This window comes from Atractosteus spatula, chromosome 23 (assembly GCF_055471065.1).
Source record: "Atractosteus spatula isolate fAtrSpa1 chromosome 23, fAtrSpa1.hap1, whole genome shotgun sequence".
Lineage (NCBI taxonomy): Eukaryota > Metazoa > Chordata > Actinopteri > Semionotiformes > Lepisosteidae > Atractosteus > Atractosteus spatula.
Genome location: NC_142728.1, coordinates 3,957,218 through 3,981,764, shown reverse-complemented (window position 1 = coordinate 3,981,764; position 24,547 = coordinate 3,957,218). Strand labels below are relative to the sequence as shown.

Genomic DNA, 24,547 nt, shown 5'->3' with positions numbered 1-24,547 from the left:
AATTTTTTAACTTTCTTTCATATTTACCAGTGCAAAAAAATAATGTGTCCTGTGACAGTTCAAAACGTCAGCGTGCATAAGCTGCAAAAGAACAGGTTACAGGTTTATTCCCTGCTGAAAAGAAAAGAAAGGAAACACAATGTTTCAGCCGTGGAGACTTTCTTCGGGTGTGTAATTAATAATTAGCCCTTCTTCTGGCTTGAATCAATTAAAAAATGTTTTTTTGAAGGATCCAATCTTTAAAATAACTTGATTTTACTGTTCCATAAGAACATAAGGTATACAAACGAGAGGACTAGTTGGTCTATCTTGCTTGTTTAGTTGGAATAGCTACTGTACCTCTTCTTGATAAAAGCCAGGATATCAGCTGGGACACTGTGTAGCTTGTTCTCGACTCACTTCAAACACATTTCTCCTATGGAATCACTGATATTCCACAATAAAAATAAAAGTACAAAGTAATAGACAGTACTCTCATTTACTGTAAATCCACAGGGTCACTTCTCATCTAGAAACTGTCAAAATTTAGAAACAGTATGGGTGTGAGAATGGTTTGTTTTAATCTGTCATATTACAGATATCCACTTCACACATCCCCCACACAGCTATTTTTTCCCACACCATACTCAAAAGACCCCGTAAGGTCAGATAATGACTGAAACCAGCCGGAAACTGTTCAGGTAGCATGGAAAGACTGTGGTCTGAGGAGGTCACATTTTGTTCTGTTTCTCCTGTTCTTGCTTGTCTTAAAATTCCCTGCTTTGATGTCATTTCTTTTTCCAGTGCTCACCAGCAGAATAAATGAATGCAGAACAGGAAAGAAATAACCCATGATGTTGTGTAAAATGATGCCTTTAGACGAGGAATCGGTTCGCATACTCTTCTCCATAGAAAAGGTGATGTCAGTTAGGATTTTTTCAGGGGAAACTTGCACTGTAGTTCCAAAGATACAGCCACCAAAATGTCAAAATTGACTTTCCATAGACAACAACCTCATAATAAAAAAGTCATAATTTACTCGTAACGTTCTAGGAATACAGTTTTACTGTATTCTGAAAACATTCCAAACCTGCTATAAAACTGAACTCCAAACTGTATTTGTAGTGAGCCCAAGGCTTGGATAACAGATTGCAGATACTGTATAAATGTAAATGTTTTTTGCTTCTTTCCTCTTAAATAATTGTTCATTGAACTATAGAGAAAAATTACTGCTACTGTATTTCTGGCAGCAGTCAGGTGTTTTCAGCTCCCAAATTGGTGCTATCAGCTTTGATTAAAAATAAGGAGTTTTATCAGGTAGAATGGAAGCTGAAGAGCCTCAGAGCTGCTTTTAAGTTACATTATGTTGCTGCGTTGCTTTTGGTACAAGGTGTATGTCCACTTTTGTTTAGTGTTTAGTGCCTCCATGACTCCACCATGTTCTGAGATGGAACAGGAAATTTTTAAGTTTCTTGATGCAAAAAAAGTCAATGCACCGAAGAGTCTGCTTTATTATTCTTCTACCATCTATCTTTCTGGATCTTTCATGGTCAAAACTGAACGATATGGTTCTCTAAGTAAAAGCCTTATATCATTAATATCTATTTGTGATAAAAAAATAATTTCATATTCTTTGTCAGTTCACCCCCACTCTCCCTAGGCTACTTTGTAATAAAGTGCAAATCCCATTTAGTTTTCTGATTTTAATGGAGGTAATATACCAGATAAAGTGAAATACAGTTCTTCCATTATTTGCCAATTAGGAACTTTATCAGCTGTTCAGTTTTTCATAGCCCCAGTGCAATGAGAGTAAAAGAAAAAATAATTGATAAGTTTTCTGGGGATTAGGAAACAGCTAAACTGGGTGTTGCAGTATTAAGAAAAAAAGAGAGATGTTACAGCAAAGCAAATGACACAGGAATTACAAATTACAGCATTAACCCTCTCTGTTAAAATTCAAATCCATATTGTGTGTGCTGATATAATCTTAAGACATGTGCTTCTGGGATGGAGGGTCATAAACAGGCACAGGGAAGAGATCCATGTCCAGTGTGGTTCTCAGTTCCTCTGGTTCACTGTCCTATACAACTACCCTACTAAACCAATTCCCAAACAGGAGAGAGCACAGCGTGGGTGATACATCAACTGGCTTAAACAGGGACAGTTACGATTGCTTTTAATCCTAGATATAGAGTTTACCAGAAAGAAAAGATTTAGCCACACTACTGTAAATGGAGCAGAAAATAAGGAACAGACAGTAATGGGAGGAGACTACAAAGTAAAAAAAACCTAGGGATAAGAGAATTTCACACTGAAAGGAAGGAGCGTAGTCTGAGAACAGGTGCTAGACAGGAAGCTAACCAGCTGTTTGCCTGTTGAAGGCTTTTTCTTGTCCTGACACCACATTGTGAACTTCATCTTAAATTTCACAGTCAAAGGGAAGTGTGTAGTAATGTCTTCAGAAACACAAACTATACAGTCTATACAGTCTGCCTTTCCTTTTTAGAGCCCCATGCCCATGTTCAGCTGTTTAAATGAAGCCAGAAGCCATTCAGGTTGTAAGGTGATCCCTGTTCCCGAAAGACATACTGTACACACAGTGGTATAAAACTGGGTAGACGTGCAGATGACTGGAACGGTCTGATTGTGGACACCAGTTCTCAATTCTGAACACAGCACAGCTTTAAAAGAAACTACCTACACGCTGGTTTCCCAAGTCAGGACAATACCATCATTTTCAGGCTGTGAATGAGCCTCATTTCATCCCCAGGGTTGCTCAGTGCATTTAATTTGGACTAATCCAGTGGATCAATAGAATGCACTCTGGTACAGGGGGAAATTGTAGTTATACTGTACTGTATAGGGGGCACAGGGGAAAATTCCAGTACTGTGCAAAAGTGTAGAATCCATATAATTTTGTCGTTTTAGTTTACAAATAACTCCAGGATAGCATAGTTAGATACAGCAAAAGGGTTTCTGGAGAATAATTGAAAAAGTGTTTGAGAAGGAAGGACCATCACAAAATTCTGCTATGAATCCAATTAAGGCCAGCTAAGCATCAGCAAAAACTAAGTGACCTAACCGCTTTGTGGAATGCTTTACATAACATGTGGTTCCTTTAAACAATATTTCCATTTTACACCAACATAATGACTAAATGTTTGGAGAATCTCGGAAAAGAAGAAGGTGGAAATAATATACTCATCAAAACTATGACTTACTAATTTTCTCTCCTAGCCTGTTCGTGGCGGTTACATTACTGTATATTTAAAACTAGAAGATATGTAATTAAAAAGAACAGTAATGCTTTTTAACAGAATAACCCAGATGTTTGCATAACACTGTCTGTCGGTGCACAAGTACAGGATGATCCATTGAGTGGAAAGCTTTCAACATGCCTTATGGTACAATTTGACAGGTTACTAGTAAGTTACATTTTGTCTGTCAGAAAACCAAGACAAAACATGAAAACTGCTTCTAACCTACAGTAGTAGTCAGTGATATCAGAGTAATAACATGATAAGCGGGGAGTAACCTGAGCATCTGTGATATATGTAAACTGAAAAAAACCCCACCATTTATTAAAGCACTGAATTGTCTATAATTTAGGTTGGGGGTCTCAAAACCCAGTGCTGGTGAGGAGTAAATGAAGCAGCACATGAAGAAATTAAGCACTTGGGAGAGGCTGTTAAATTGGTCCCGCCAATGTTATTAAAAGAGCTGAGAAGGTTAAGAGCCGAGCTGGGGTAAAGAGCTGCATATTCGCCTGGACAGCCCTAATGGGTGAACCGCATCCAGCAAGCTCTTAACATCTGACATTCTGCTTAAGAATACTGGCTTGTTTCACATTACAATTAAAGGCAAGAAACCGAGCCAAGCACTGAAGTGCACACTTGTAAGTTACCAGTAAACCAAACACTGCAGACACAGCGTGTGAAGCTCTGGAAGGAAAGACGGGCCTGCTGAATTAGACGGGCCCGTGCCTAACTTTTTGGTCCTGAAAGCAGCCTGGGCTGAGTGTCTTATTCCAGTGTGCTGTCTGCGTAGTGCGTCACTCTGTGGAAAGGCTCTGTGTGTTCTCAGCCTGGTTCTTTGGTGCTTTCGTCACAGAAACCATCTCTCATGGAGACTGTTGCTATGTGATACTAAACAAGTTGGTTATCCTGCAGTATTTCATATTTGATTACCACGTTCTCTGCAGCCAAGCTGATCAACAGTTCTTCTTATATGTTAGTCTGCCTGACCGGCTGCAGGCCAGAGCAGTTTCTTCATAATCAGTGATATTTTTCATCACTGACACTACTGCAAAGTTACATCTACAGAAAATCGCAGCAGGACAGCACTACTCTAAAAGACCTAGAATAAAAACGCTTTCTAAATTAACACAGACGTGTCTACCTTCTAACAGCAAGACATGGTTTAAAGTAATATTCCTCTCAGGGACTACAGCAATGTGTGCCTTACATTGCCACCAAATGTAGAAATGGTGTCTATAAAGTGAATGACAACCATGCATGTACAGATGGGCATGAATACTAAGAAAATCTAATGCAAATCACAAGAGTGGCAAACATAGCGTATTACTTACCATATCATTTAAAAAACAACAGCTTCAGAATATTCTAGTACAATATTGTATACTGAACAGGTATCAAATATACATGCTTTAGGAACATTTTATTCCTTAATGTCACATAAATTAAAGCTGCCGGATATCTAATCTTCCACAGTTGGTAGCCTGAAGCAACACTGCAATGAGAGTGACAGAAACACTCTGGCTTACAGACAGGAATTTATTACAGGATCTATCAGGGCAAACAAATTTATCATATCCACCCCCAACGCAGCACTGAATGCCCTTAGCCACATATATTCAGAAATATTAAAAGCCTCAGAAAAAAAACAACGACGCTAAAATTATGAAAGTCAAAAGCAAGGAATGGAAGTTTCGACAGGAAGGGATTAACCAGCTTTAATGAAACTCCAAGGTCTAGACTTGCACAAAGTCGTAGGCAACTTCCCAAGCAGACAAGTGAGGAGAAAAGAGCTTCTTTTCTGCTTAGTGTGTGCATTGTTATATAGGATACTGTACAATGCTGCTTTTAAAACAAAAAGAAAATGTGGACATGAAAAAATACACAATTTTTCACCATATTTGTGACGTCCTGATGCAGAAGAAAGCTACTTATCAAGGACTATTTGCTCTGTTGCTGTTTATTTTTGATTGGCTTGATTTTTTTAGGTTTTAGGGGAAGCTCAGCGAAGGATTTTGTGATTGATGTACTCCTAAATTTGGGAATAATGTTGTGTATTTGATCAATTATTCCAAAACAAAGAAACAGTCCTGCCTTTTTCTATCCTGGCAAAAGATGATTTCATAGCAGTTTGTATTGCTCATTAACTCTGTTTATAGTAGGTTAATCTAAATACTAGAGGTGGAAATATATTTTTATATTTTTTATAGTTTTAGAAATATATTGTGTTGATGTTTCAAGCAAATATAAAATAAATGAAATATTTTTGTAATGTAGACTTATTATAGGTAATTGAACAATACAAAGAAGACACATACACTATCTTTACAAATGTGAAAAGGCATCCTAGCTTTGTAATAAGTTAAATTTTTGCTTACCTAGCAAAGGAGACCCTTTGCAGAACTACAGTAAGTTACTGGAAGAAATGTGGAAAGACTTCACTGTTTGTGGGAGTGTGTTCTCCCAGGGTATGGCTCATAAAACATGCCCCGTCATACAAAACAAAACAGCAATACTTCATCACGACATGCCCAGGAAACCTCAGCAAGCAAACCCTTGTATTTCCACCTCTGCCCTTTCTGGGAAGATAGCGTAACGCATGAGGCGCTGATGCAGATGTAATGATGCAAGATAATCCTGAGAGGCCGTTCTGGACAGGAAAGCGCATCTGACAGAGCAAATCAGCACCCAAGTAAGGATGAACATCTATTCTGGCTGAGCTCAAAGCTGAAGACACTCAAGTGCAAATAGGAATTATCAGAAATAACAGGAGGAAGGAAACTAAACCCAAATTGAATGCCATCATTTTACTGTTAGTAATTTCACAGAAGGGCACTGCAGCACTAATTCTCTGACATGTGCATTAAGCATCACACAGACACCAGTCACAATACATTAAGTGAAATGGTGTAAATGACGTGCTGAACAATTTGTGCAAATGTAACTGAGATTACTATAGATGTTACATGAATAGGGCAGCATGGTAGCTCAGTGTTTAGCTGGGGTCCTAAGTTCAACTCCTGGGGTGCTGTCTGTGTGGAGTTTGTATGTTCTCTCTGTTGCATGTGGGCTTCCTCTGGGTGCTCCAGTTTCCTTCCAAAGTCCAGAAACAGACTGGTAAGTTAATTTGCCTCTGGGAAAACTGGCCCTGGTGTGAGGGTTTGTAACCAATGGAACAGGTATGAGGTTTATGTTAAACTTTTAAGTATATACGAAAATACTTAATAAACACACATGATTAAAATAATGTGCCAGTCCCATTTCTTCAATATTACTTTTTAAAAAAAACCCTCATGACTCTTTTCTGATGCTGCAACCCATTGATTGAACTTCTCAATCAACACGTTATAAAAACTTTTCAAAACTCTGAAAACACTGATTTCTAAGAAACAAAAGCAGTTCAATGACATTTTCCAAACTGGAAGGACTTTACAGCATAGACTGGAAAAAAAATTCCTCCAGTCAACCTGAATTAGACAAAGCCTTTAAATCTAAATGAGCATATTGTTATTATTGGTTGCAGGCAGTGCAGAGATTTGTTTAAAAAGTTTTATGCTACGATTTAAACAGAGCAAGGGATTTCAAAAGGACAGTTCCTGGTGAAAACGTAATAATTTTTAGTGTACATAACATTTTATGATATGGAGGTTTTATGAAGGTGAGAAGACAGCCTTTAAATAATGGCCCGATCATGGCTGTATAAAACTGGAGAGATGACGTCAGTAGGCAGCAAAACTGCCCAGAAATCGCCTATTACCAACAAATGAGAACTGGGTTTGCAGTCTTTCCTCTGTGAACATGACACCATTTAAGGCACAAATTCATGTTGAGCTTTGGTTTTTTTATCTTTACTGGGGAGTTCATGCTGTTCAAAGCTCCTGGTCAGCGTCAGCAATCTATTTAATGGGAAGGCTGCTCATGAGTCCTAATAAGATAATTTAATGTTGATGAAAAACATCAATGCACGGAAAGCAGCACTATCGAGGGAAAATACGATTTCGCCAGCCTCCGAGATGTCATTTGAACTCGTGACCAAAACAAGGCATGCACTCTGAAAGTAATAACAGAAGCATGTCATGCAGTGAAATAGGGGCTGCAAGCTGTGGACGAACCCAGGCCACCAATTCAAGCTGAATATACTGCTCCCTCTGGTGGCTGCTTGTGGGAATGCTGTCATGGCAATTCCAACAAGAGGACTTAATGACTTTCAGATTGCAAGACTGTAACATGTGTCTCCAATTTCAACGAAAAAAACATTTAAAGAAGACAAATTTAATTAAGCAGACCCTTAGATGACTTGCATTGCATTATGAGAAATATTGTTTAAGAACCCTGAACACAGCATTAAACACTAATGCCTTATTTTTTTTGCAATGAAGGCAAGACCCCCTGTTGAATAATGACCTTGCCAAAAGGGCACATTTGACACTTCAGTACATTTCTAAATGATGTAATACCTTTTTTTACGTATCATCCATCTATCTATTTTCTAACTGCTTTATCCAGTACAGGGTTGCGGGTCAGTCAGAGCAGGTACAAAGCAGACTACGCCTTGGACAGGACGCCAGTCCATCGCAGGGAACGCACCAGGGACAATTTTCGCAGAAGCCAATTAACCTACCAGTATGTCTTGGGACTGTAGGAGGAAACCGCAGCACCCAGAGCAAACCCACTCGGACACGGGGGGAACATACAAACTCCACACAGATAGCTCCACCAGGACTGAAGCCAGGCCCAAGTGCTGCCAGGTACTAAATCTAACCCTGTGCTCCCGTGCTGCCTGTTACATACCACTAATTTAATAAAAAGATTATTAAATATATAAGATATTTTGTTTTCAAATAACAACTGTCTTCTATTATTTGAAAAAAATATTATGTGCAATTAATTATTTTGCACAAGCTTGACGGTAAAGATATTCCTTTTAGCAGTGGACAATACAGATCTGACAAAGTGTGCCAGGAGCAAGTGTTTCAATAATTCTGACTTGCATGACTCGAATTTGTTAGAACAGTCAAAAACAATAGTCTAGAAGACATCACATTCACTCTTTGTTTGGGCAATTAGTTCACAAAGTTCAGGAAAAAAGTTGCTTGAATAAGATATTTATCCAGCGGTGTCCTGTAAAATGTTTTATGTGTCTGGATGAGACACAGGCCACTATTCCCATTATTGTGCAGAAGTGTGGATTATTTACAATCTACAATTACTGTACAAGAGAGGTATACTTGGTGTTTCATTGGCAAACTGCTTTTTCCATGCCATAGAGAGGTACAATGAATTCACTAATTTCTAAGAATGTTTTGTCCCATAACACAAGTTCGCTGAAAACCTTTCCATTGGCCTTTTAGTGGCATTAGAAATTGTGCAGGCGCCCGTGCCACTGGAGCTCTCTTTTAATAAGAGAACAGACGTCGGAGCTTGGAAACCCAGCAGAAGTTTCCAGGCTTGAGAGCAGAGAGTACTTGTCTTAATCAAAACAGAGGACCGAGGCCTTCTAACTAAACACTAATAATAATAAAGCAATAGACTCTGTGGGTCTATTGCAGTTTTTTATTCCCATAAATGACACACTGATGCTGACTTAAAAGGACAGGGGGCAAGCATGATACACCAGCTCAAGGGATATATAATGGGAGAGAAATCATCTTTCAGGTGACCAGGCTGCTCTTTGCATTTATTTTCATACCTGGGATCTTGAGAACAAAGTACTAACAGATTCCCTCAATCTAGGTGGTTTAACAGAAAGTTATTTCAGGCTCTGCTTCCCTACACATTGTCAACTTTACAATATTTCCCAATTTCAAACCATTGTCCACTAAACCTGTTCAAATCTTAAGACGTTGAATATATCTCACATGGGTATACTGATTTTGGATGTTTGTGACTTTAGTCTGAAATTTATTTCTGTCCCCTCATTAACTGTGTAGATTTGATTAAATATTTTGCAAGTAGAAAAACTGTTGTTTTCTAGATTATCAGAAAGATAAAAGTACCATAGTTTAATGTTCTTTGCTGCACTCAAAATATCAGTCATTTTTAATGCATACTTCTAAAGTTACCAATATTTCAGTCTAATGAATTAAAGATGTGTATGGAATAAAGCAGTTGGTTGTGCAGGTGTCTTTTTAAACTGAAATAAACTTACAAAACAATTTTCCTTGAACACACTTCCCAGAGATGTGCCACAGGAAAGAGCAGTATGAAATGCTTCTAGGAAGTAAAGCAAAATTATGCCCTTTTCAAACATGGAAATAAACTAATGCATTAAAAGTAGTTTATCGTTTCTTGGGGAGGACAAAAGGCAGCCAACCAAGAAGCAGGATGCCAGTCAAATACCTCAGCAGCCCTACGGGCACAGACATCTAATAGGAAAAAGAAACAAAACCACACAGAATTTCATCACTCCCAGGCATTCAAAACATCTGGCCCTGGGTTCTAATCATGCCGGTATTCAACATTACAACAACATTACTCCCTTGAATTAATTGGAGACATTCCATTTTGATTAATTTCCTGCCGCTACAGTCTTTCATGACCTTGAAAACCGCCTGGAGCCAGACTCCATACGGACATCTGCTGTTGTCTCTTGACATGGCCTGCGCATGTAGCAGAACCGGCCATGTGGCGCAGATGAAGGGCACTGTGGAGGTTGCTGGCCAGTTTTTCAGTGATGCTGTGAGGCTGTCTAAACTCTCTACTACTTTTGCTCTGTTCACTAGTCTTTGAGAAAGACCTGTGAAGGATATGCACCTGTGGCTGGAAGGTTGCTGGTTCATATCCCGTGGCCAGCAGAGGAATCCTATTCTGTTGGGCCCCTGAGCAAGGCCCTTAACCCCAACTGCTCTAGGGGCGCCGTATAAATGGCTGACCCTGTGCTCTGACCCCCAGCTTCTCTCCCTGTCTGTGTGTCTCATGGAGAGCAAGTTGGGGTATGCGAAAAAAAGACAAATTCCTAATACAAGAAATTGTATATGGCCAATGAAGTGATCGTAATAGCACTTCATAAGAACTAAGAACTGTACATGGGTGTTTATCAGAAGCAAGCACAAGGAATGCTAGCAGTAAGGACACAGTAAGGAGAGCTTGTCTAGATAGGAGGGCCCAGAGCTACTCCTCTTATAGGCTCGTATCCTTCCTCAGTGTGACCAACCAGGGATCAAACTCCAGACTGGACTCAGAGATTCAGATTTTTGACATCTGAGACTTGCATAACAAAATCAAGGCTTCCTCCAAACGCACCCAAGGAGTTTAATTTTTCACTGGCTGAGCTAGCACACTAGGAAATTTCGCAAAGCCTATAAGTACCGTAAAATGATTAAAATACAGCAAACATGAGAAACAATGAGAGCTGACTGCACACCAGTCATATGCAGTATATACATACAGTATATGACATGGAAACTACCACAGCTGAGTGTTGTGAAGTGCCTAGGTTCACCAGTCAGAATGAGACAAATCAGAATTAGAATTGACACCTGACTGATTTTAGTGATTTGTCTAGAGAGTTGGTGTACTGCTCACACCTGCCTGGACAGAAGGTGAAGAAGAAAGACTTTAAGAGATACTAAAAAAGGAATCAAAGGGAAAAAAACAATTCTAGAAAAAAAACAAGTAGAAGTATCTTGGAAGTATGTGAACGCCTGGTGTTGTGAGAATGGTGAAAGGAAGAGGTCTCTGTGAAGCTCTGTCAGGAAGTGAAGGCTTCTCGAATCTGGAAGTTTAAAAGCCTAATGTGGTAATTTGTCCTTTGGTTAGATTTGCTTCTCTCTGCTTATAAAACCTGTGCTTGAAGTATTAATAGACATGTGATGATAACAATGTGGGACAGCGGCGCTACAGTGGAATATTTAACCTTCTGAAGACCTTTTACTTTTTTAAAGCATTTTTCAAGCATACCACAAGGTGGCACTCAACAATTGCAAAAGATTTCATTGGGGCCGTTCTTTCTGAAGATGTCATATGAAGCACGTTTTTTTTAGTCTCAGGAAATGACAATTACATTTTCACAGTAAAAAAGCACAGGATCTTTTAAACAATAAATGTGAAATGGGCACTTGACAGTCGAGCTATACGGTACATTACATCTGTTGTGAAGCTAGATACTGTACTTTCTGGAGAGCCTAAGCACCGAGATAAAACATCAGTGGAACTTACTGGAGACAAGTTACACAGGTTTTGTTTTCCCAGATGAAAAGAATCAGGATATTTGAAATAAAAAAAGATTTCAATGATGAGAGAACCAGTAACAGGAAAACCTGTCAAGCTTTTTGTATGGGTGATGTAAACGTCTGAAGTATCTTTCCCTTTAGCATTTGTTTAAAAAAATAACTTGAATACATAGTTTATTTAGACACTGCCTGAACGTTACCACTATCATATAGGTTTGCTTCAGCCCAGATAGTCTAGTGTTTGGCAAACTCTGGAATTGTCCTCACTGTTGAGATAAATACTAGGTGTTTTCCTGAATTTTTGTACTACCTTATGAATTAGTGTTGGGGTGTTGGGGTGTGAGCTTTTGGCAGGAATTGTCCTTGCTTTGGGCACATGGAGGTGTGGAATATTTAAAGCTTGTATTATCAAAAGATATTAATTTTGTTGGTTCATAGTTCATAGACATCCATATTTTTTTGGCAATGCAAGTGGCTTTTCTATGCTCCAACATCAGTAGAACAAACACTCCATCCCCTGATAGGTTCCACGCTCCCGAAGGAAATCTCTTCACTGCACAATGTATTTTTTTAATTGCTTTTGGCTACCCTTTCCCCCTGCATTTTATTTTGTTTGTTCCAGTACTAAGTGTATCTATGTTAAAATCTAATTTGCACTTATGTTCCCTCAGGTAAGTTTTTCCATTTGCTATTCGATCCAGACGCTCCTCCGCTGTGTACCGCTGTCAAGCTCCAAAGTGGAAGAAACGTGAAAGAAGTAACACTCCGCCGAAACCAGGTCACGCAATCCAAAACACATCTGATTTCAATGTTCAACCTTCCCCTCACTTAAAGGCTGTCTGGGCCCTAACGTAGAGCCCCTTAATTATCCTCGCGGTAATCTCGGTTAAATTCCTCACTAGTAGCATGTGAAACCACCACTGCCCATGTGACTTGCAGCCCTTGGGTGGAGAAAGGCAGCACAGATGCTGCATGGGAAATTCACTGGGGTCCTGGCAGTTCTCACTGGGGCAATGACTGAATATAGACCCCCCCCCCCCCCCGACTTTAATTGCACAGGATTGCTAACATACAGTATCGCTGTAAGGGGATTAATTGAACTTGAGTGTTGCTTCAGAGAGACAGAGCAACACTGAAAGAAGACTGCTCAATCCTTATAGCCCTTCTTCAGCTACTCTGTGAGTGGAAACGTGTCAGAATTTAGAGCCTGAGCAAGACCTGAAAAAACCTGCCAGGAAACACAAGCTGCTCCATCGGATTGATGGCTACTCAACGATGGTCAATAATCTTGATCAGATCTACAGTATGCTCATTTTAGCATGTGTTATATTTATTGGCAGATACCATTTGTTTTCAACGCCGACATGACATGAGTCACATCCCACGCTGAGAAAGGAGTTACCGTGGGACAGGATGATGGCGTGAGGCTTACCTTTCGTCCGGAGAACAGGAGGCAGAGCTGGTGCATGGACCCCCCGTTTTTGGTCAGTTCTTTCTTGAGGGTCTTCGGGGAGGGGAGGAGCCAGCCGCCTTTGGCGCTGTCGCTCTCCAGGCAGTTGATGGCGTTGTCGGAGGTGAAGCACTGGGCCTTGGGCTCCTGCAGCAGGCTGCCCTCGCTGTGTGTGCGGCGGCGCAGCGAGTTCTGCACGCTGAGGGTGCAGTGCTTCTCGCAGGAGGACGGCTCGATCATGCTGCGCCGCTTGCTGTCGCTGCGCTCCAGGTAGCCGTCGTCGCCGCCGCTGTCCTCCTCCTCGTCCTCCTCCTCCTCTTCGTCCTCCTCGTCCTCCTCCTCCTCCTCCTCGTCCTCGTCGGTGGCGCCGTCCGCCGGCGAGGACAGGGCCTCCGCGCTCTGGCTGAAGGAGCGGTCGAGCCGCAGCTCTGGGATAACGAACGCCGGCACGCCCGAGTCCACCCGTTCGGCTGAGCTCTCGGCCTCTCCGCGGTCCTGGCCCCCGGCGTGCCAGCTCTCCGAGTCTCCGCCCGAGCTGTTGTTCTCCTCGCCCTCTGTGGAGGGCGGTGGCGTTGGGGGTGTCTTCTCTTCCTCAAGGGGGGTCTTCTCCTCTACGGGTGTGCTTTCCTCTTCGAAGGGCTTCTTCTCCTCCTCCAGCGGGGTGTTCGACTCCACGGGGGTTTTGTCTCCCTCAGTTTTTCCCAGAGCGGTCCCCTCGGAGGGGCTGCCTGCCGAATTCTCCTCCTCTGAAGCCATAGCGGCCTGCTCACAGCGCCCATCCGCCTTCGGCTCCAGCATCTGGAATGAAGCAATTCAACAGCGGTTCGTTAGCGCTCGTCCGTTCGGTTTGAAATCCAATAATACAGAGAGAAATACTTTTACCTTTCTTCTACCCATCCTCCTTTTCGTTATCTAAACTGCTTAATCCAGTATAGTGGCAACGCCATGGGCGCAAGGCAGGAAACACCCTGGACAGGACGCCAGTCCATCGCAGGACACACACACTCAAACGATGGCCAACATTACTGAAGCCACTTAACCTACTAGCATGTCTTTGGACTGTGGGAGGAAACCAGGAGCACCTGGAGGAAACCCACATGCACATGGGGAGAACATACAAACTCCAGGCAGACAGCACCCCAGGAATTGAACCCAGGACCACAGACACAGCGAGACAGCTATGCTAACCACCGGGCTGCAGTGCCAACCACCTTTCTTCCTGCATTTCTTTTAAAAAGACACTTCCTCTTTGATTTTCCTAGAATCAGTTTTTTGACAAGAGCCACATAGACCAACATCCTTCAAAAAAAGGTAGCACATGTTAAACTAAAGAGAAAAACAAGTTTAAATAGCAAAAATGCTGTTTTTGTTTAGAACATGCAAGACTACAGATACAAAACAATAGAAAAGACTGAGCAAATGTTTGCAAATGGGATTCAGTAAAGGTTTTTAAAGGTTACTAATTCATTGCTTTTTACAAATAACTTTTTGAATTTATTTCTTCAGGTTACAGAAATAATACCGGAAACTGCCAGAAAAAGGCTAGTTTTCAGTTAGAATATTATGATAGAAGAGTTCTCTCCACTGTATAAAGACAGCCTATTCCTGGAATATCCTCTGAAAACAAGTAAGGAACCAAGGCCTGCAATTAAGACAAACCTGAACTACAGAAAAAAAAACAAAAATAGTAAACAGCAGATGGATGTTTGTGTGAAAATGCATCAGCTAGTGTTTAGCTCATTTGAGTAGCATTGACTCGTGCAGAGTCACACATGTTACACCAGAGTTTGCTGGATTTCAACAACTAGAAAATGATTCATTAGGGCCCAGAGTAAAATCCAGAGAGGATTATGCATGAAAGCTGCGGTGTCATGTTTTATCCTTTTTGGAAAAAAAACGGATGGTTTAGAAAAAGGTCGAGATGGTGGGGTGGGAGTGTAGGGTTCATGCCTTACAGCTCTTGGGTCCAGTTCCCATCTAGAATGCCCTTTGTGTGGAATTTGCAATGGGCTTCTCATCTGCTCATGTTTCCTCAGACCTCCAAGTGATACACTGGTTTGGTGCTTCTAAATTGTCTCTGTCTCCTGCACAGACTAGTGTTCAACTCGTGGTATACTCCCACCTTCTGCCCTGTCTTTCCAGGAGAGACACTGGCTTGTTGTGGAGTTGTCAGACCAGTGAGAGCTTGATTCCCTGCTCTGACCTCCAGATGCCCAAACTATTTCAATGCAGATATGCAAAACCTTGTGAAAGTAACACAAAACCCCTGCACTGAGATTCACATTCACCTCCTTCTTGTTTATTTAGCTGATTTAGAATTCTGCCCACTAAGAAGACGAAAAAATCCTTGAAAAGTCTAGAGGCTAAACTTATTTTTTAACCGCAGCAAAGGATTTTGGTTACGCAAAAAGAAACCTATTTTGTCTGAGTTTAGGCTACTTGTGATCATGGCCCATCTTTGCCTCTTTAATGTGATAATAAGTGAAACAGCATTATCGTTCACTTTCTTCAGGAAGGTGATGAGTCGCTTAGTTGGGAGAATTAAGACGGACAAAAACATGCCTTTTTAAATTGACTTCCAATATACTGTAATTGAAAACAAAATCCTAAGAAAGTAGGATTTTATTATAAGATAAATGAGCAAAACAAAGACAACAGTCAAATACAGGGTTCTCTCCAGGGGGCTAAAGTGTGATAGATCCCTTTTCCTAGTACAAAAACAGCTTATGTTTACCCAGACATAATCAGTCCAAACTAATGTATAAGCCCTTATTGAAGTAACATCTCATAAACATCAATATCACTATGAATTGTGATCAGTTTAGCTAAATTGTTGAACCCTTACCTCCTACCAAATCCCTACTTATATTAAACCTGCAGAATTTGGAATTCCACTGTTACACACAGAAAATAATTATATGAAATCCACAATTATTCAACCCACTGATGGAACACAACACAGACATCCTCTGCATATGTGCTCACACCACAAGAAAGTAATAGGTTCTGTGTCAAGACCTTTGTGAACTAAATTGAGATGGCTTAGGCCAAACAAAACAAGGAAATGCATTCCCAGCTCCTCAGACAGAATCCCTATTCATTCCTTCAGAGCCCTGAAGCTAATGCATCAGAATTTAGAATAAACTGCTCTTTTGGCAAAGGATTTCTTTTAATTTCTTTATGTAAAACTAAACCCAGTTCCACTGACTATATAAAGTATTTCTGTACAAGGAATACATACTGTATATAGATGTGGGAGCACTTTAAGCAAAATAATAGCACAATTTTCAAATGTTTTTCAACAGTTTTGCACTACAGTAATGTACAAATAACGATTAGATGTGCCAAGATATTTGAATTTATGCTTAACACTAAACAAGGGAAAATATTATAATGAATGGTACCATTTGTTGCCAGTTTGTTTCAGTGCTGGATTTTGCTGCAATTTCATAATATTTCAGCTTTAATCTATTCACCATTGCACTTCTCACTTTGTTGAATTTGATTCTTTCAGATTGTACTATAAAAAATCTCCAGCAATTTGGAGCAATGCTGTGTCTGAGGTGTACTGTAACTTTATTGCTTTATATTTACTCCCAAATCCATAAGACCACTCAACACATCATTTTTTATAAACTGTACAGATTCATCTCACAGTTCTATATTTGTAATACTTCATATGTAATAAAACTATTTATAGTTGAAAGTTTAAGAGTTTAAATAATTCAGTACGTACAGTAAGACCTCATCTAGAAAATTGTGTACAATTTTGGTCACTCTGGAATTTGTACACTCCTAGTCTTAAAAAGCCATGTCCTACACTCACCAGATAAAATAACTGAAACTGTTTTACAGAGAAGACTACATAGGGGTCTGAGTCATGTATTCACAGGCAGTGACCAACTCAGAGTTTATACAGACACACTCACCAGAGGACAAGTGTGGAAACTATGGGGGACTGCACTCACAATTTAAAAAGAAAAAGCGGACAGGTTTGTAAATCAAGAAGGTTAAGAGTCTGGAAAAAGCTACCCAGCCATGCTTTCAATGCTGAAAGCCTGACTTCTTTCATGAAACTGCTGGACTGGGTAACCAACTGATGGGCTGTATAGGCTCTGCCTTTTCTTACATACTTCTGTTACTTGTTATAATATCAATGTTTTTGTTAGACATTTATATTGCCTTGAGCAACATTTCACATCACTAGCTAAGGGTACAAAAGGTCCTTGGTTTAAATCCTATGTGGGGGTGGGATACTCTTGTATCCTTGTACACAATACTCAATTTGCCACTCTATACACCCTAATGCATTTGCATACCACCCTTCTTTACATACATAGTTTCCAGTGCAATTATGGACCCTTTCATGTTTCGGCTTTTTAAAAGATTTTGAAGGTAAGATGACTTTTTTCACTAATGATGCACGAGCAAGGCCGCTCACTACCTCTGATCAAAGATAAAAACAAAAAAAAACATTAACTGGATGAAAAAAAAATGTTAACATACAGGTAAAACAGCAGAATAATAATGGCAGTCCTAATCTGTTGAGCCACAGACTCAAATTCACTTCCTGAACAAGCAAACTGGAATTATTTATATTTTGGGATTACAGAGCTCAGAATGATGACTGCATTCAGGAAATAAGGTTATTGATTGATGGACTTGACTGGGCCTCTGTCACCAGTATTTCTTTATGAGTGGGAGGTATCTAGAATCATCATAATGGCATCATAAGATCATTATGGTTATCGACACACAAAACAACTCTAGCCCCTGGCATCTCATGTGATTTTAGCTACATAGGCAAGAGACAGATGGATTGTGAAACGCTTAAACATGACTCATGTTCGAAACATCCTATAATCTTGTTCTAATTTATCATGATGCCGGAATATTTTAAATTATACACTGATGCTACATCTAAATTATACACTGGGGTATACACCCACATTTTTGTACAATTCTTCACAAACCACACCTGCACCTTAAAGGCTCTCCATCCTAGATGTATTTAGTAAGAATTAACTACAGTACCTCCCCCAAGTACCAGGGCAGCTTCTATCCCTGTTAAAAACTACCCTTGAATCTTAGTTTCACTATATTCCTAGCAGAGCCATAGACAAACCTCAAAACAGGTCAGCTGCCTTCTATTTTCTAAATCCCTAAAAAGAAGAGAATTCATTTTTAACAAAAGTACAGTCCTTCCTCTTGACATCTGCGCTACCCTTCCTGTTGCAATGACCAGAAGCCACTGCTCTCAAATTACCCTGGGTAGATTTTAATTCTCACCACAGAATAAAAAATCCCCACTAATAACAGCTTGCCTAGTCTAGATTTTGAAAGAAAATACATTTGCTTGGAATGAATTGCACTCCCCATTAAAAGCAGGATTCAAATTGTGGGTGTATGTTCACAATTTCAGCCAACGACCTCAACACTTTTGACGGTAAAACTGGCTGAAGGAATGTGACAAACAGTGATCAACAGGGACCAGAGAACAACCTAGAAACAGTTATTCACACCAAGAAACACCAATTCCAAAAACGTCTGCATGTTATCATTGAGGCAAGAGTAAGACAACTGCATACAAGCAGCAGTCCTGAGTGCTAATTAAGATCTTTTGGTGGACAGGTTCAAGGTCCATCAGTGAATGACAGGGAAACAGATACCACCCAATTCAGAATTTTTATCTTTCAGACCAGTTTCAGTCCTAAAGCAAATGGAAGACACCCCCCTGCCTGTATAGCTCATGTTTTGATAAGTTACTATTTTGTGTCAGGTGAGACACCTCTTGCACAACTGAATTCTTGTTTCCTTTATTAGTCTCAGAAATGCCCTTGTGATCCCTTCAATGAAAAGCTGGATTGGATCAGATTAGAAAGTTACCAGTATCTGAACAAGTAAGACAGGCTGGTGAGGTCATGTCATTTGGGGGCTACTGCAGAATGTAGAGTGCCTTGGAGAGGGGTTAGGGTAGGGAATGGGACTAGAACTCTCAAGGGTGGGTTTGACTTTTGGCAGACATGTTTGCTCTGACTCGTTGGGCACCTGCAAGCTTTCAGTAACAGTGGAGAATGTGCCACACATCCGATTGGGGCACACTCTTTTCTAAGGCCCGCGGGTGCAGGAAAAGCTCCAAAATACAAAGGTGTCTGACAAGTGGGCATGCCAGAAGAGAAGATCTGCCAAGTGTTCATTCCCCTGTACACCACAAGAGTTACAGCCAAAGGGCTTCAACAAATGCTGAGTCCAAATTGGGTAGGATATACTGTACAGTAATTATTATGGTTCCCTTTTTAATAAGTGTCAAGACTGTGATCACACTGGAGTCTTGCCCAGCATAAGACTGCAGTTTGATGGACGATCTTAAATACACACATAGCGCATTGTACTTCAAAGAAGAGTTCTCAAAGGAGTCGAATCTGAGACGTCAGCAGCACCTGACAGGTGAGGTCTCCAGGCAACTTCTAACAACTGGAAGTGTCAGCAGACAATGTCCTAATCCGTTCTTTATTTTGCAAGGAAAATGCTGCCAAATGAATGAGCTTATTACAGATTTTGGTGGCAGGCACAGCTGCTCTCTTTGTGTCAGTTTTAGGAATTCAACAGGGATTAAGGTGTCATTTTCAGAGGGGCGCTCCAGTTTTTGTGTAGTACATTTACACAAGATAAAGAAAATCAGAAAACAAGACATCAAGAAGCCACCTGACAGAGAAATATTTTTGTAAGGAAGGAAGTTTCAGAATGGGCATAGGGTACCATATGACCCTTCAGCAACTTCCCAAAACATGTTTGAATCGGAAGTCATCTAGCGGGGTCAAACACAAGGACTGTTATTTTACGAATGCCCCTATATGCCACAAGCTCATAGAAAACAACTCTCTTTTTCCATTTTAAAAACAATTTGCCTTCAGATCGCATGCTCAGTCGGCGTATGATTGGGAGAACAGGAAAATAAAAGAGAACCCAAAGGGCTCTGAACGTTGACATCAGCTCTTTCCATCACCGAGCGGAAAGCCTTGCCACGGATAAACAAAAACAGAAACCAAGTGCGTTGGCTAAGGAAACCAGGAGTCTAGAGGGAGCACACGATTCATTAGAAGCTCTTCCCACAATGCACCTCCAGCTTCACTTCCACACTCTGTGACCTCATTAGCCCACTGCTCGAGGGAGCACGTTACTGCCTCACAAACTCCCTGCAGGCTCGATAACTCCCCAAACGTCCACGCACAGCATGAGGACATGCTGCTGTCCTGGACGAGTCCTCCTATTGTGAGACTTTGCCAAGAAAGACAATAGGACAGCCTTTATAAAGAAGTTTAAAGCATTCGCTGCCAAACCCATGTACAGTACTAAGAAGTCACAGAACAACAACCTAATTGCAATCATTATGCATTCGAATTGAGCTCAAACAAACAAATGCTTTTTGTTTTTAATAAACACTGGCAGACGGTTATGTTTTGCGAAAGAAAAGTCTACAGAACAGAGTTAAACACCTGCAGTTAATTGCTTATTTCAATTTGCGAAAAGGGTGGAACATGCTAATTTATTGCATTGCTCAAGAACTGTACTTTAGTAGAGGCTTCAGATAGGATGAATTAAAAAATAGTGTGAATTAAATATGACATAGTGAGGGTGTAGAGTTTGAAACATTCAAAAGGCTTTGATCTTCTAAGAAGGTTTCAGGTTTTATGTAAGGCGGGAAAATTAATACTCATTGTACTGTATATTTAGATGTTCAGAAGACTTTTGATAAAGTTCACCATAAAAGCAAAAAGCAAAAGTAAAAAGAGGCATTCAAGGTAATGTATTATTGTATTGTTTTGGATTATAAACTAGTTAATGGATAAAAAAAACACATATTAGGAGAAAAGTCTCATATTGGGATGGTAGCACAAGGAGAGGAGAACCACTTGTATTTAAACCATTGATCTTTCTAATCTATATCAATGAACTAGATTCTAGTATAATTGTAAACTAGTCATGTGTGCAAATGATAACAAAACAAATATTTGCAAGCACTGCAGAAGCAGCAAATGCAATTAAAAAAGACTCAGACAAGACCTAAGCACTGGTACCTGACAAAAACACCTGACAGATAAACATTTTATGTAGGCATGTCTAGACTGTTATCAGCAGGTAGAAAAAAATATAAGCATATAACACCTACAGTAGCTTGAAAAAGCCTCAGGTACATATGTTTGGCATTTCCCCCCTCTAATTAAGATGGGGAAAACAGAAACAAGACAATAAGAATATCAGAATATTTGTTAAGAGTATAGAATTTAAATAAAGGATTATGCTTGCATATTACCATGTTATAAAAATGATAACTTTCCTGGAATAATCCATAGAAGAGGACCCAGTTACATGCTCTGGTTTGCCAGTCCAAAAACCACCTTGCTGGTCCAAAAGGCCTTATTTAATTTGTAACCTTTTCTTATATAACAATACCAAACCACCTGACTTACAGCACATCACCACCAATGCATTGCAGTCATGTTTTTACATTAAATACCTTTAATATCACAGAGAATTACAGATATTCAGTGTATTCCAGACAATTCTGCTTATTTTCATTTCCACCCGATTTTTTTCATTTTCTTTGTCAACATGAGGTCATCAAAATCAGATGGGTTGACCTTTCATGTGGAAATGAACTAGAATCCCTCAGCAGAACCGATTGCATCCTGCGGACAATTCAATTGCTGTACCAGTTCCAACTTTTTTCCTGAAACATGACCCAAAATCCTTCAGTGCTCTCACTTCACAAAGTATCTTGCCTGATGTCTTCTCTTCTCATTAAATGTGATCAAACACAAGGAGAATGCTAAAGGCACCAATGGCTATTCAATGGTCATCTGTATTGAAATGAAGACAAGTAGAGGGATTGTTTTCACTTAATTTAGTAAATGGATGACGAAGGAAATGCAGACATTTTATTAAAATTTCTTCTGATTTTTAATGTCCCTATTCTCAGGATTACTCACCTTACAATGCATTATAAGCTCCACAGACCTTTAAAACCAAGTTCTACCTTCATGCACTGAAATGTTTAATTTTCTTCACATCTTAGATGATAAAATCTGTATCACTGATGTGGCTCATACCAGCCAATTAACGTCATTGCTAGTTTCTGTTAGCTCATTCTTTTTTAATAGTATTTCCGCATGCTTGAATTCTAGGCCTTTGTTACATAAGGAAGTCTCCTGGGAACTTTTATCCCTGGCAACCATATCCTGTACAGTTTGCCCAGTGTAAGACCCATAGCCTATGACTATCAGTGCTCTACCCACCACCTAGTAATGTGATCTGTCAGAATAGACCACAGTGCTTTTCCAACCAAGTTCCTGGAAATATCTTATCCATACAACGATATGTGTCAAATGTCTGCCAGTCATGGTGAATAAAGGGTTAAAAATGGGCACAACAAAAACTGCAGCCACCTGCACTCAGGATACAAAAGCACTGTTGTGTTAATACGATCAGGAGTGAATTAGATGTTTTCTGATTTCATAGTGAACTACAGCTATAACAGTCAATGAGAGTTTTTAAAAACACCCAGTTCTGGTACAACTTTATTTCAGTCTAACTTGCCTACCAATTATTATTAATAGAAAAAGAAAGGGCAATTACTAATCCTTCACCACATCAGTTTTTGATTTTAATTTTTATTCAATACAGTTCTCAAAACTTTATTGGCCTTTGCTCAGTTCAACTGTATCCAATCTGAGTTGTCAGTTTGTTGCATGATGTAACACAGTGAAATCCCCCATGATGACATCATATGCAATAGATTTATAGTGTAAACACGCTGACACGTGTAACAGTGACTTTAAATAGCATCCTTCATGTGTCCAGCAACAAAATCTGTTCCTCCAGTTCTTTCAGATTCTTCCCTTACATCAGATGATGGACACAACAGAAAATCCCATTCCTTCTGCTTTCATCTAGTAGGACCTTCGGTATTAAAGCAGTCAGTGAAAACATGCCTCGTCTATCAACAAACTCAAAAACAGTCAACACTGTTGTGTGCACAGTTGTCAGAGCGGGAAGCCAGTCTAAGACTGCCACCTAATTGTGATGCCATAACTGTTTATAAGATGTCATTTAAAAAACCCTTCACATCAACAATTACATCCCTTATCTGCAGCATGGAGAGGCTTAATCTGGGACTCTTTTCACTTCACATATTAATGCTAACCACTCCTTTTATAATAAACTGTGTGCTTTCCCATATTCTGGAGCTCTCTATATATAAGGATTGAGAAAACAACCCTGTTGAAAGGTTGGTGAGAACTAGCCTTTGTGCTTGAGTGACTTACAGTACAGTACCTGAAAATGCTGTGCATGGCATTTTCAATTCCATCCCGAAACACCCCCTACCTTTCCTCTATATACACGATGTAGAAGAACTGAGTTCCTTCTCAAATGTCAATTTCCCTTTTAATGATTCTTTTTCTCTTCCAACCTCTATTATTTCCAAATGAACAAATGTTTTTTTTTAATTCAGAATTTGTTTGCCATTTTTACACCTACTTATTGGACACTATCCTGTAAAAGTTCCATGGAGGTCTCATTACGTACAGTAGCATTACAGAAAATATACACTGTGGAAGATAATTATACTCTTGTTCATATGTCCCAAACTTTTTGAATCAGTCAAATCTATCATTCTAGAAACTGTTTCCCTAGCTATCACAAATATTTTTCCAGCATATCTTCAATGTGAATGGATTATTCACTGCGAATGACTGAAGAGTTTGTATAACTACATACAGTATGAATTGGAAAGTCACAAGGCTCAGACATCATCAGTGCTACACAGTGAGACACATGGAAAGCAGATAATTACACAAGCCTAACCCCAAAGCCTTCAAGGCAATATCTTCCACTTGACAGCCATGATATTTTTAGGACATATCTAATGCTTTTGCGTGAAACATTGCAGAGAGAGAACTTATGGAAGAACACAGCCCCTAGCTCTAGTTTCACTTGCAAAGATTTTTTGTGCAAAGTTCTTGCAGATGCTGGTGAGGAAGAACCACTCTGTCAAATATCTACGAAGCAGAAGTGCAGAAGGCTTGTTGAATCGGTCGTCACAAACACTGGTCAACTATGCAGTGAAATTAATAACAGGTTCCAGGTGCTCTTTTGAACTTCATTTTTATGCTCTTCTCATAAGCCCATAGGAGGGATTATTTTAAACATCACACTGACATCACCATGAACGTTATAAAGGGAAAAAAAAAATCCTCAGACTTCAAATACAGTGACCCACTCCCCTATTTATTACAAGACAACATACTGTATCGTTGCAAGCTGATGAAGCCTCTGAGAAGACGTATGGATTTGATCTATCGTCAAGGTTCAATTGTTTTGAAAACAGAAATCAACCTGAAAAAGAAAATTTGCAGGGACCATACCTGAGCTTGGATTCTTGATAAACAAACTTGAATTATTTATTTGACTTGAATGGTCATTTGACTATTTAATAGTTACTAGTTAAATGACTAAAACTATTCCTCCATTCAATAGTTCCAGAAAACTAAACTCAAATATAAATGTAAAAATTATTATGAATTGGTTTATTGATCCAGTCACAAAAGAGAACACAATTCATACATGAGGACGTGACTTATATTGACATTTTTCTTCACCACAAGAACTGAAAATGGACACTCGGTGCTTTT

The 24,547-nt window shown here is 39.8% G+C and overlaps 1 protein-coding gene across 6 annotated transcripts in view; it reads right to left on the bottom strand.

Moving 5' to 3' along the window:
- The window catches only part of LOC148816081 (regulator of G protein signaling 3-like), a 158,433-nt gene that overhangs the window by 31,964 nt on the left and 101,922 nt on the right, over nt 1-24,547 (bottom strand). For all 6 annotated transcript variants that reach the window (XM_088940324.1, XM_088940327.1, XM_088940329.1 and 3 more), the window contains one exon: nt 12,837-13,652. In XM_088940324.1, coding sequence (XP_088796450.1) covers nt 12,837-13,652 — 816 coding nt within the window. The remainder of the gene's footprint in view (nt 1-12,836; nt 13,653-24,547) is intronic.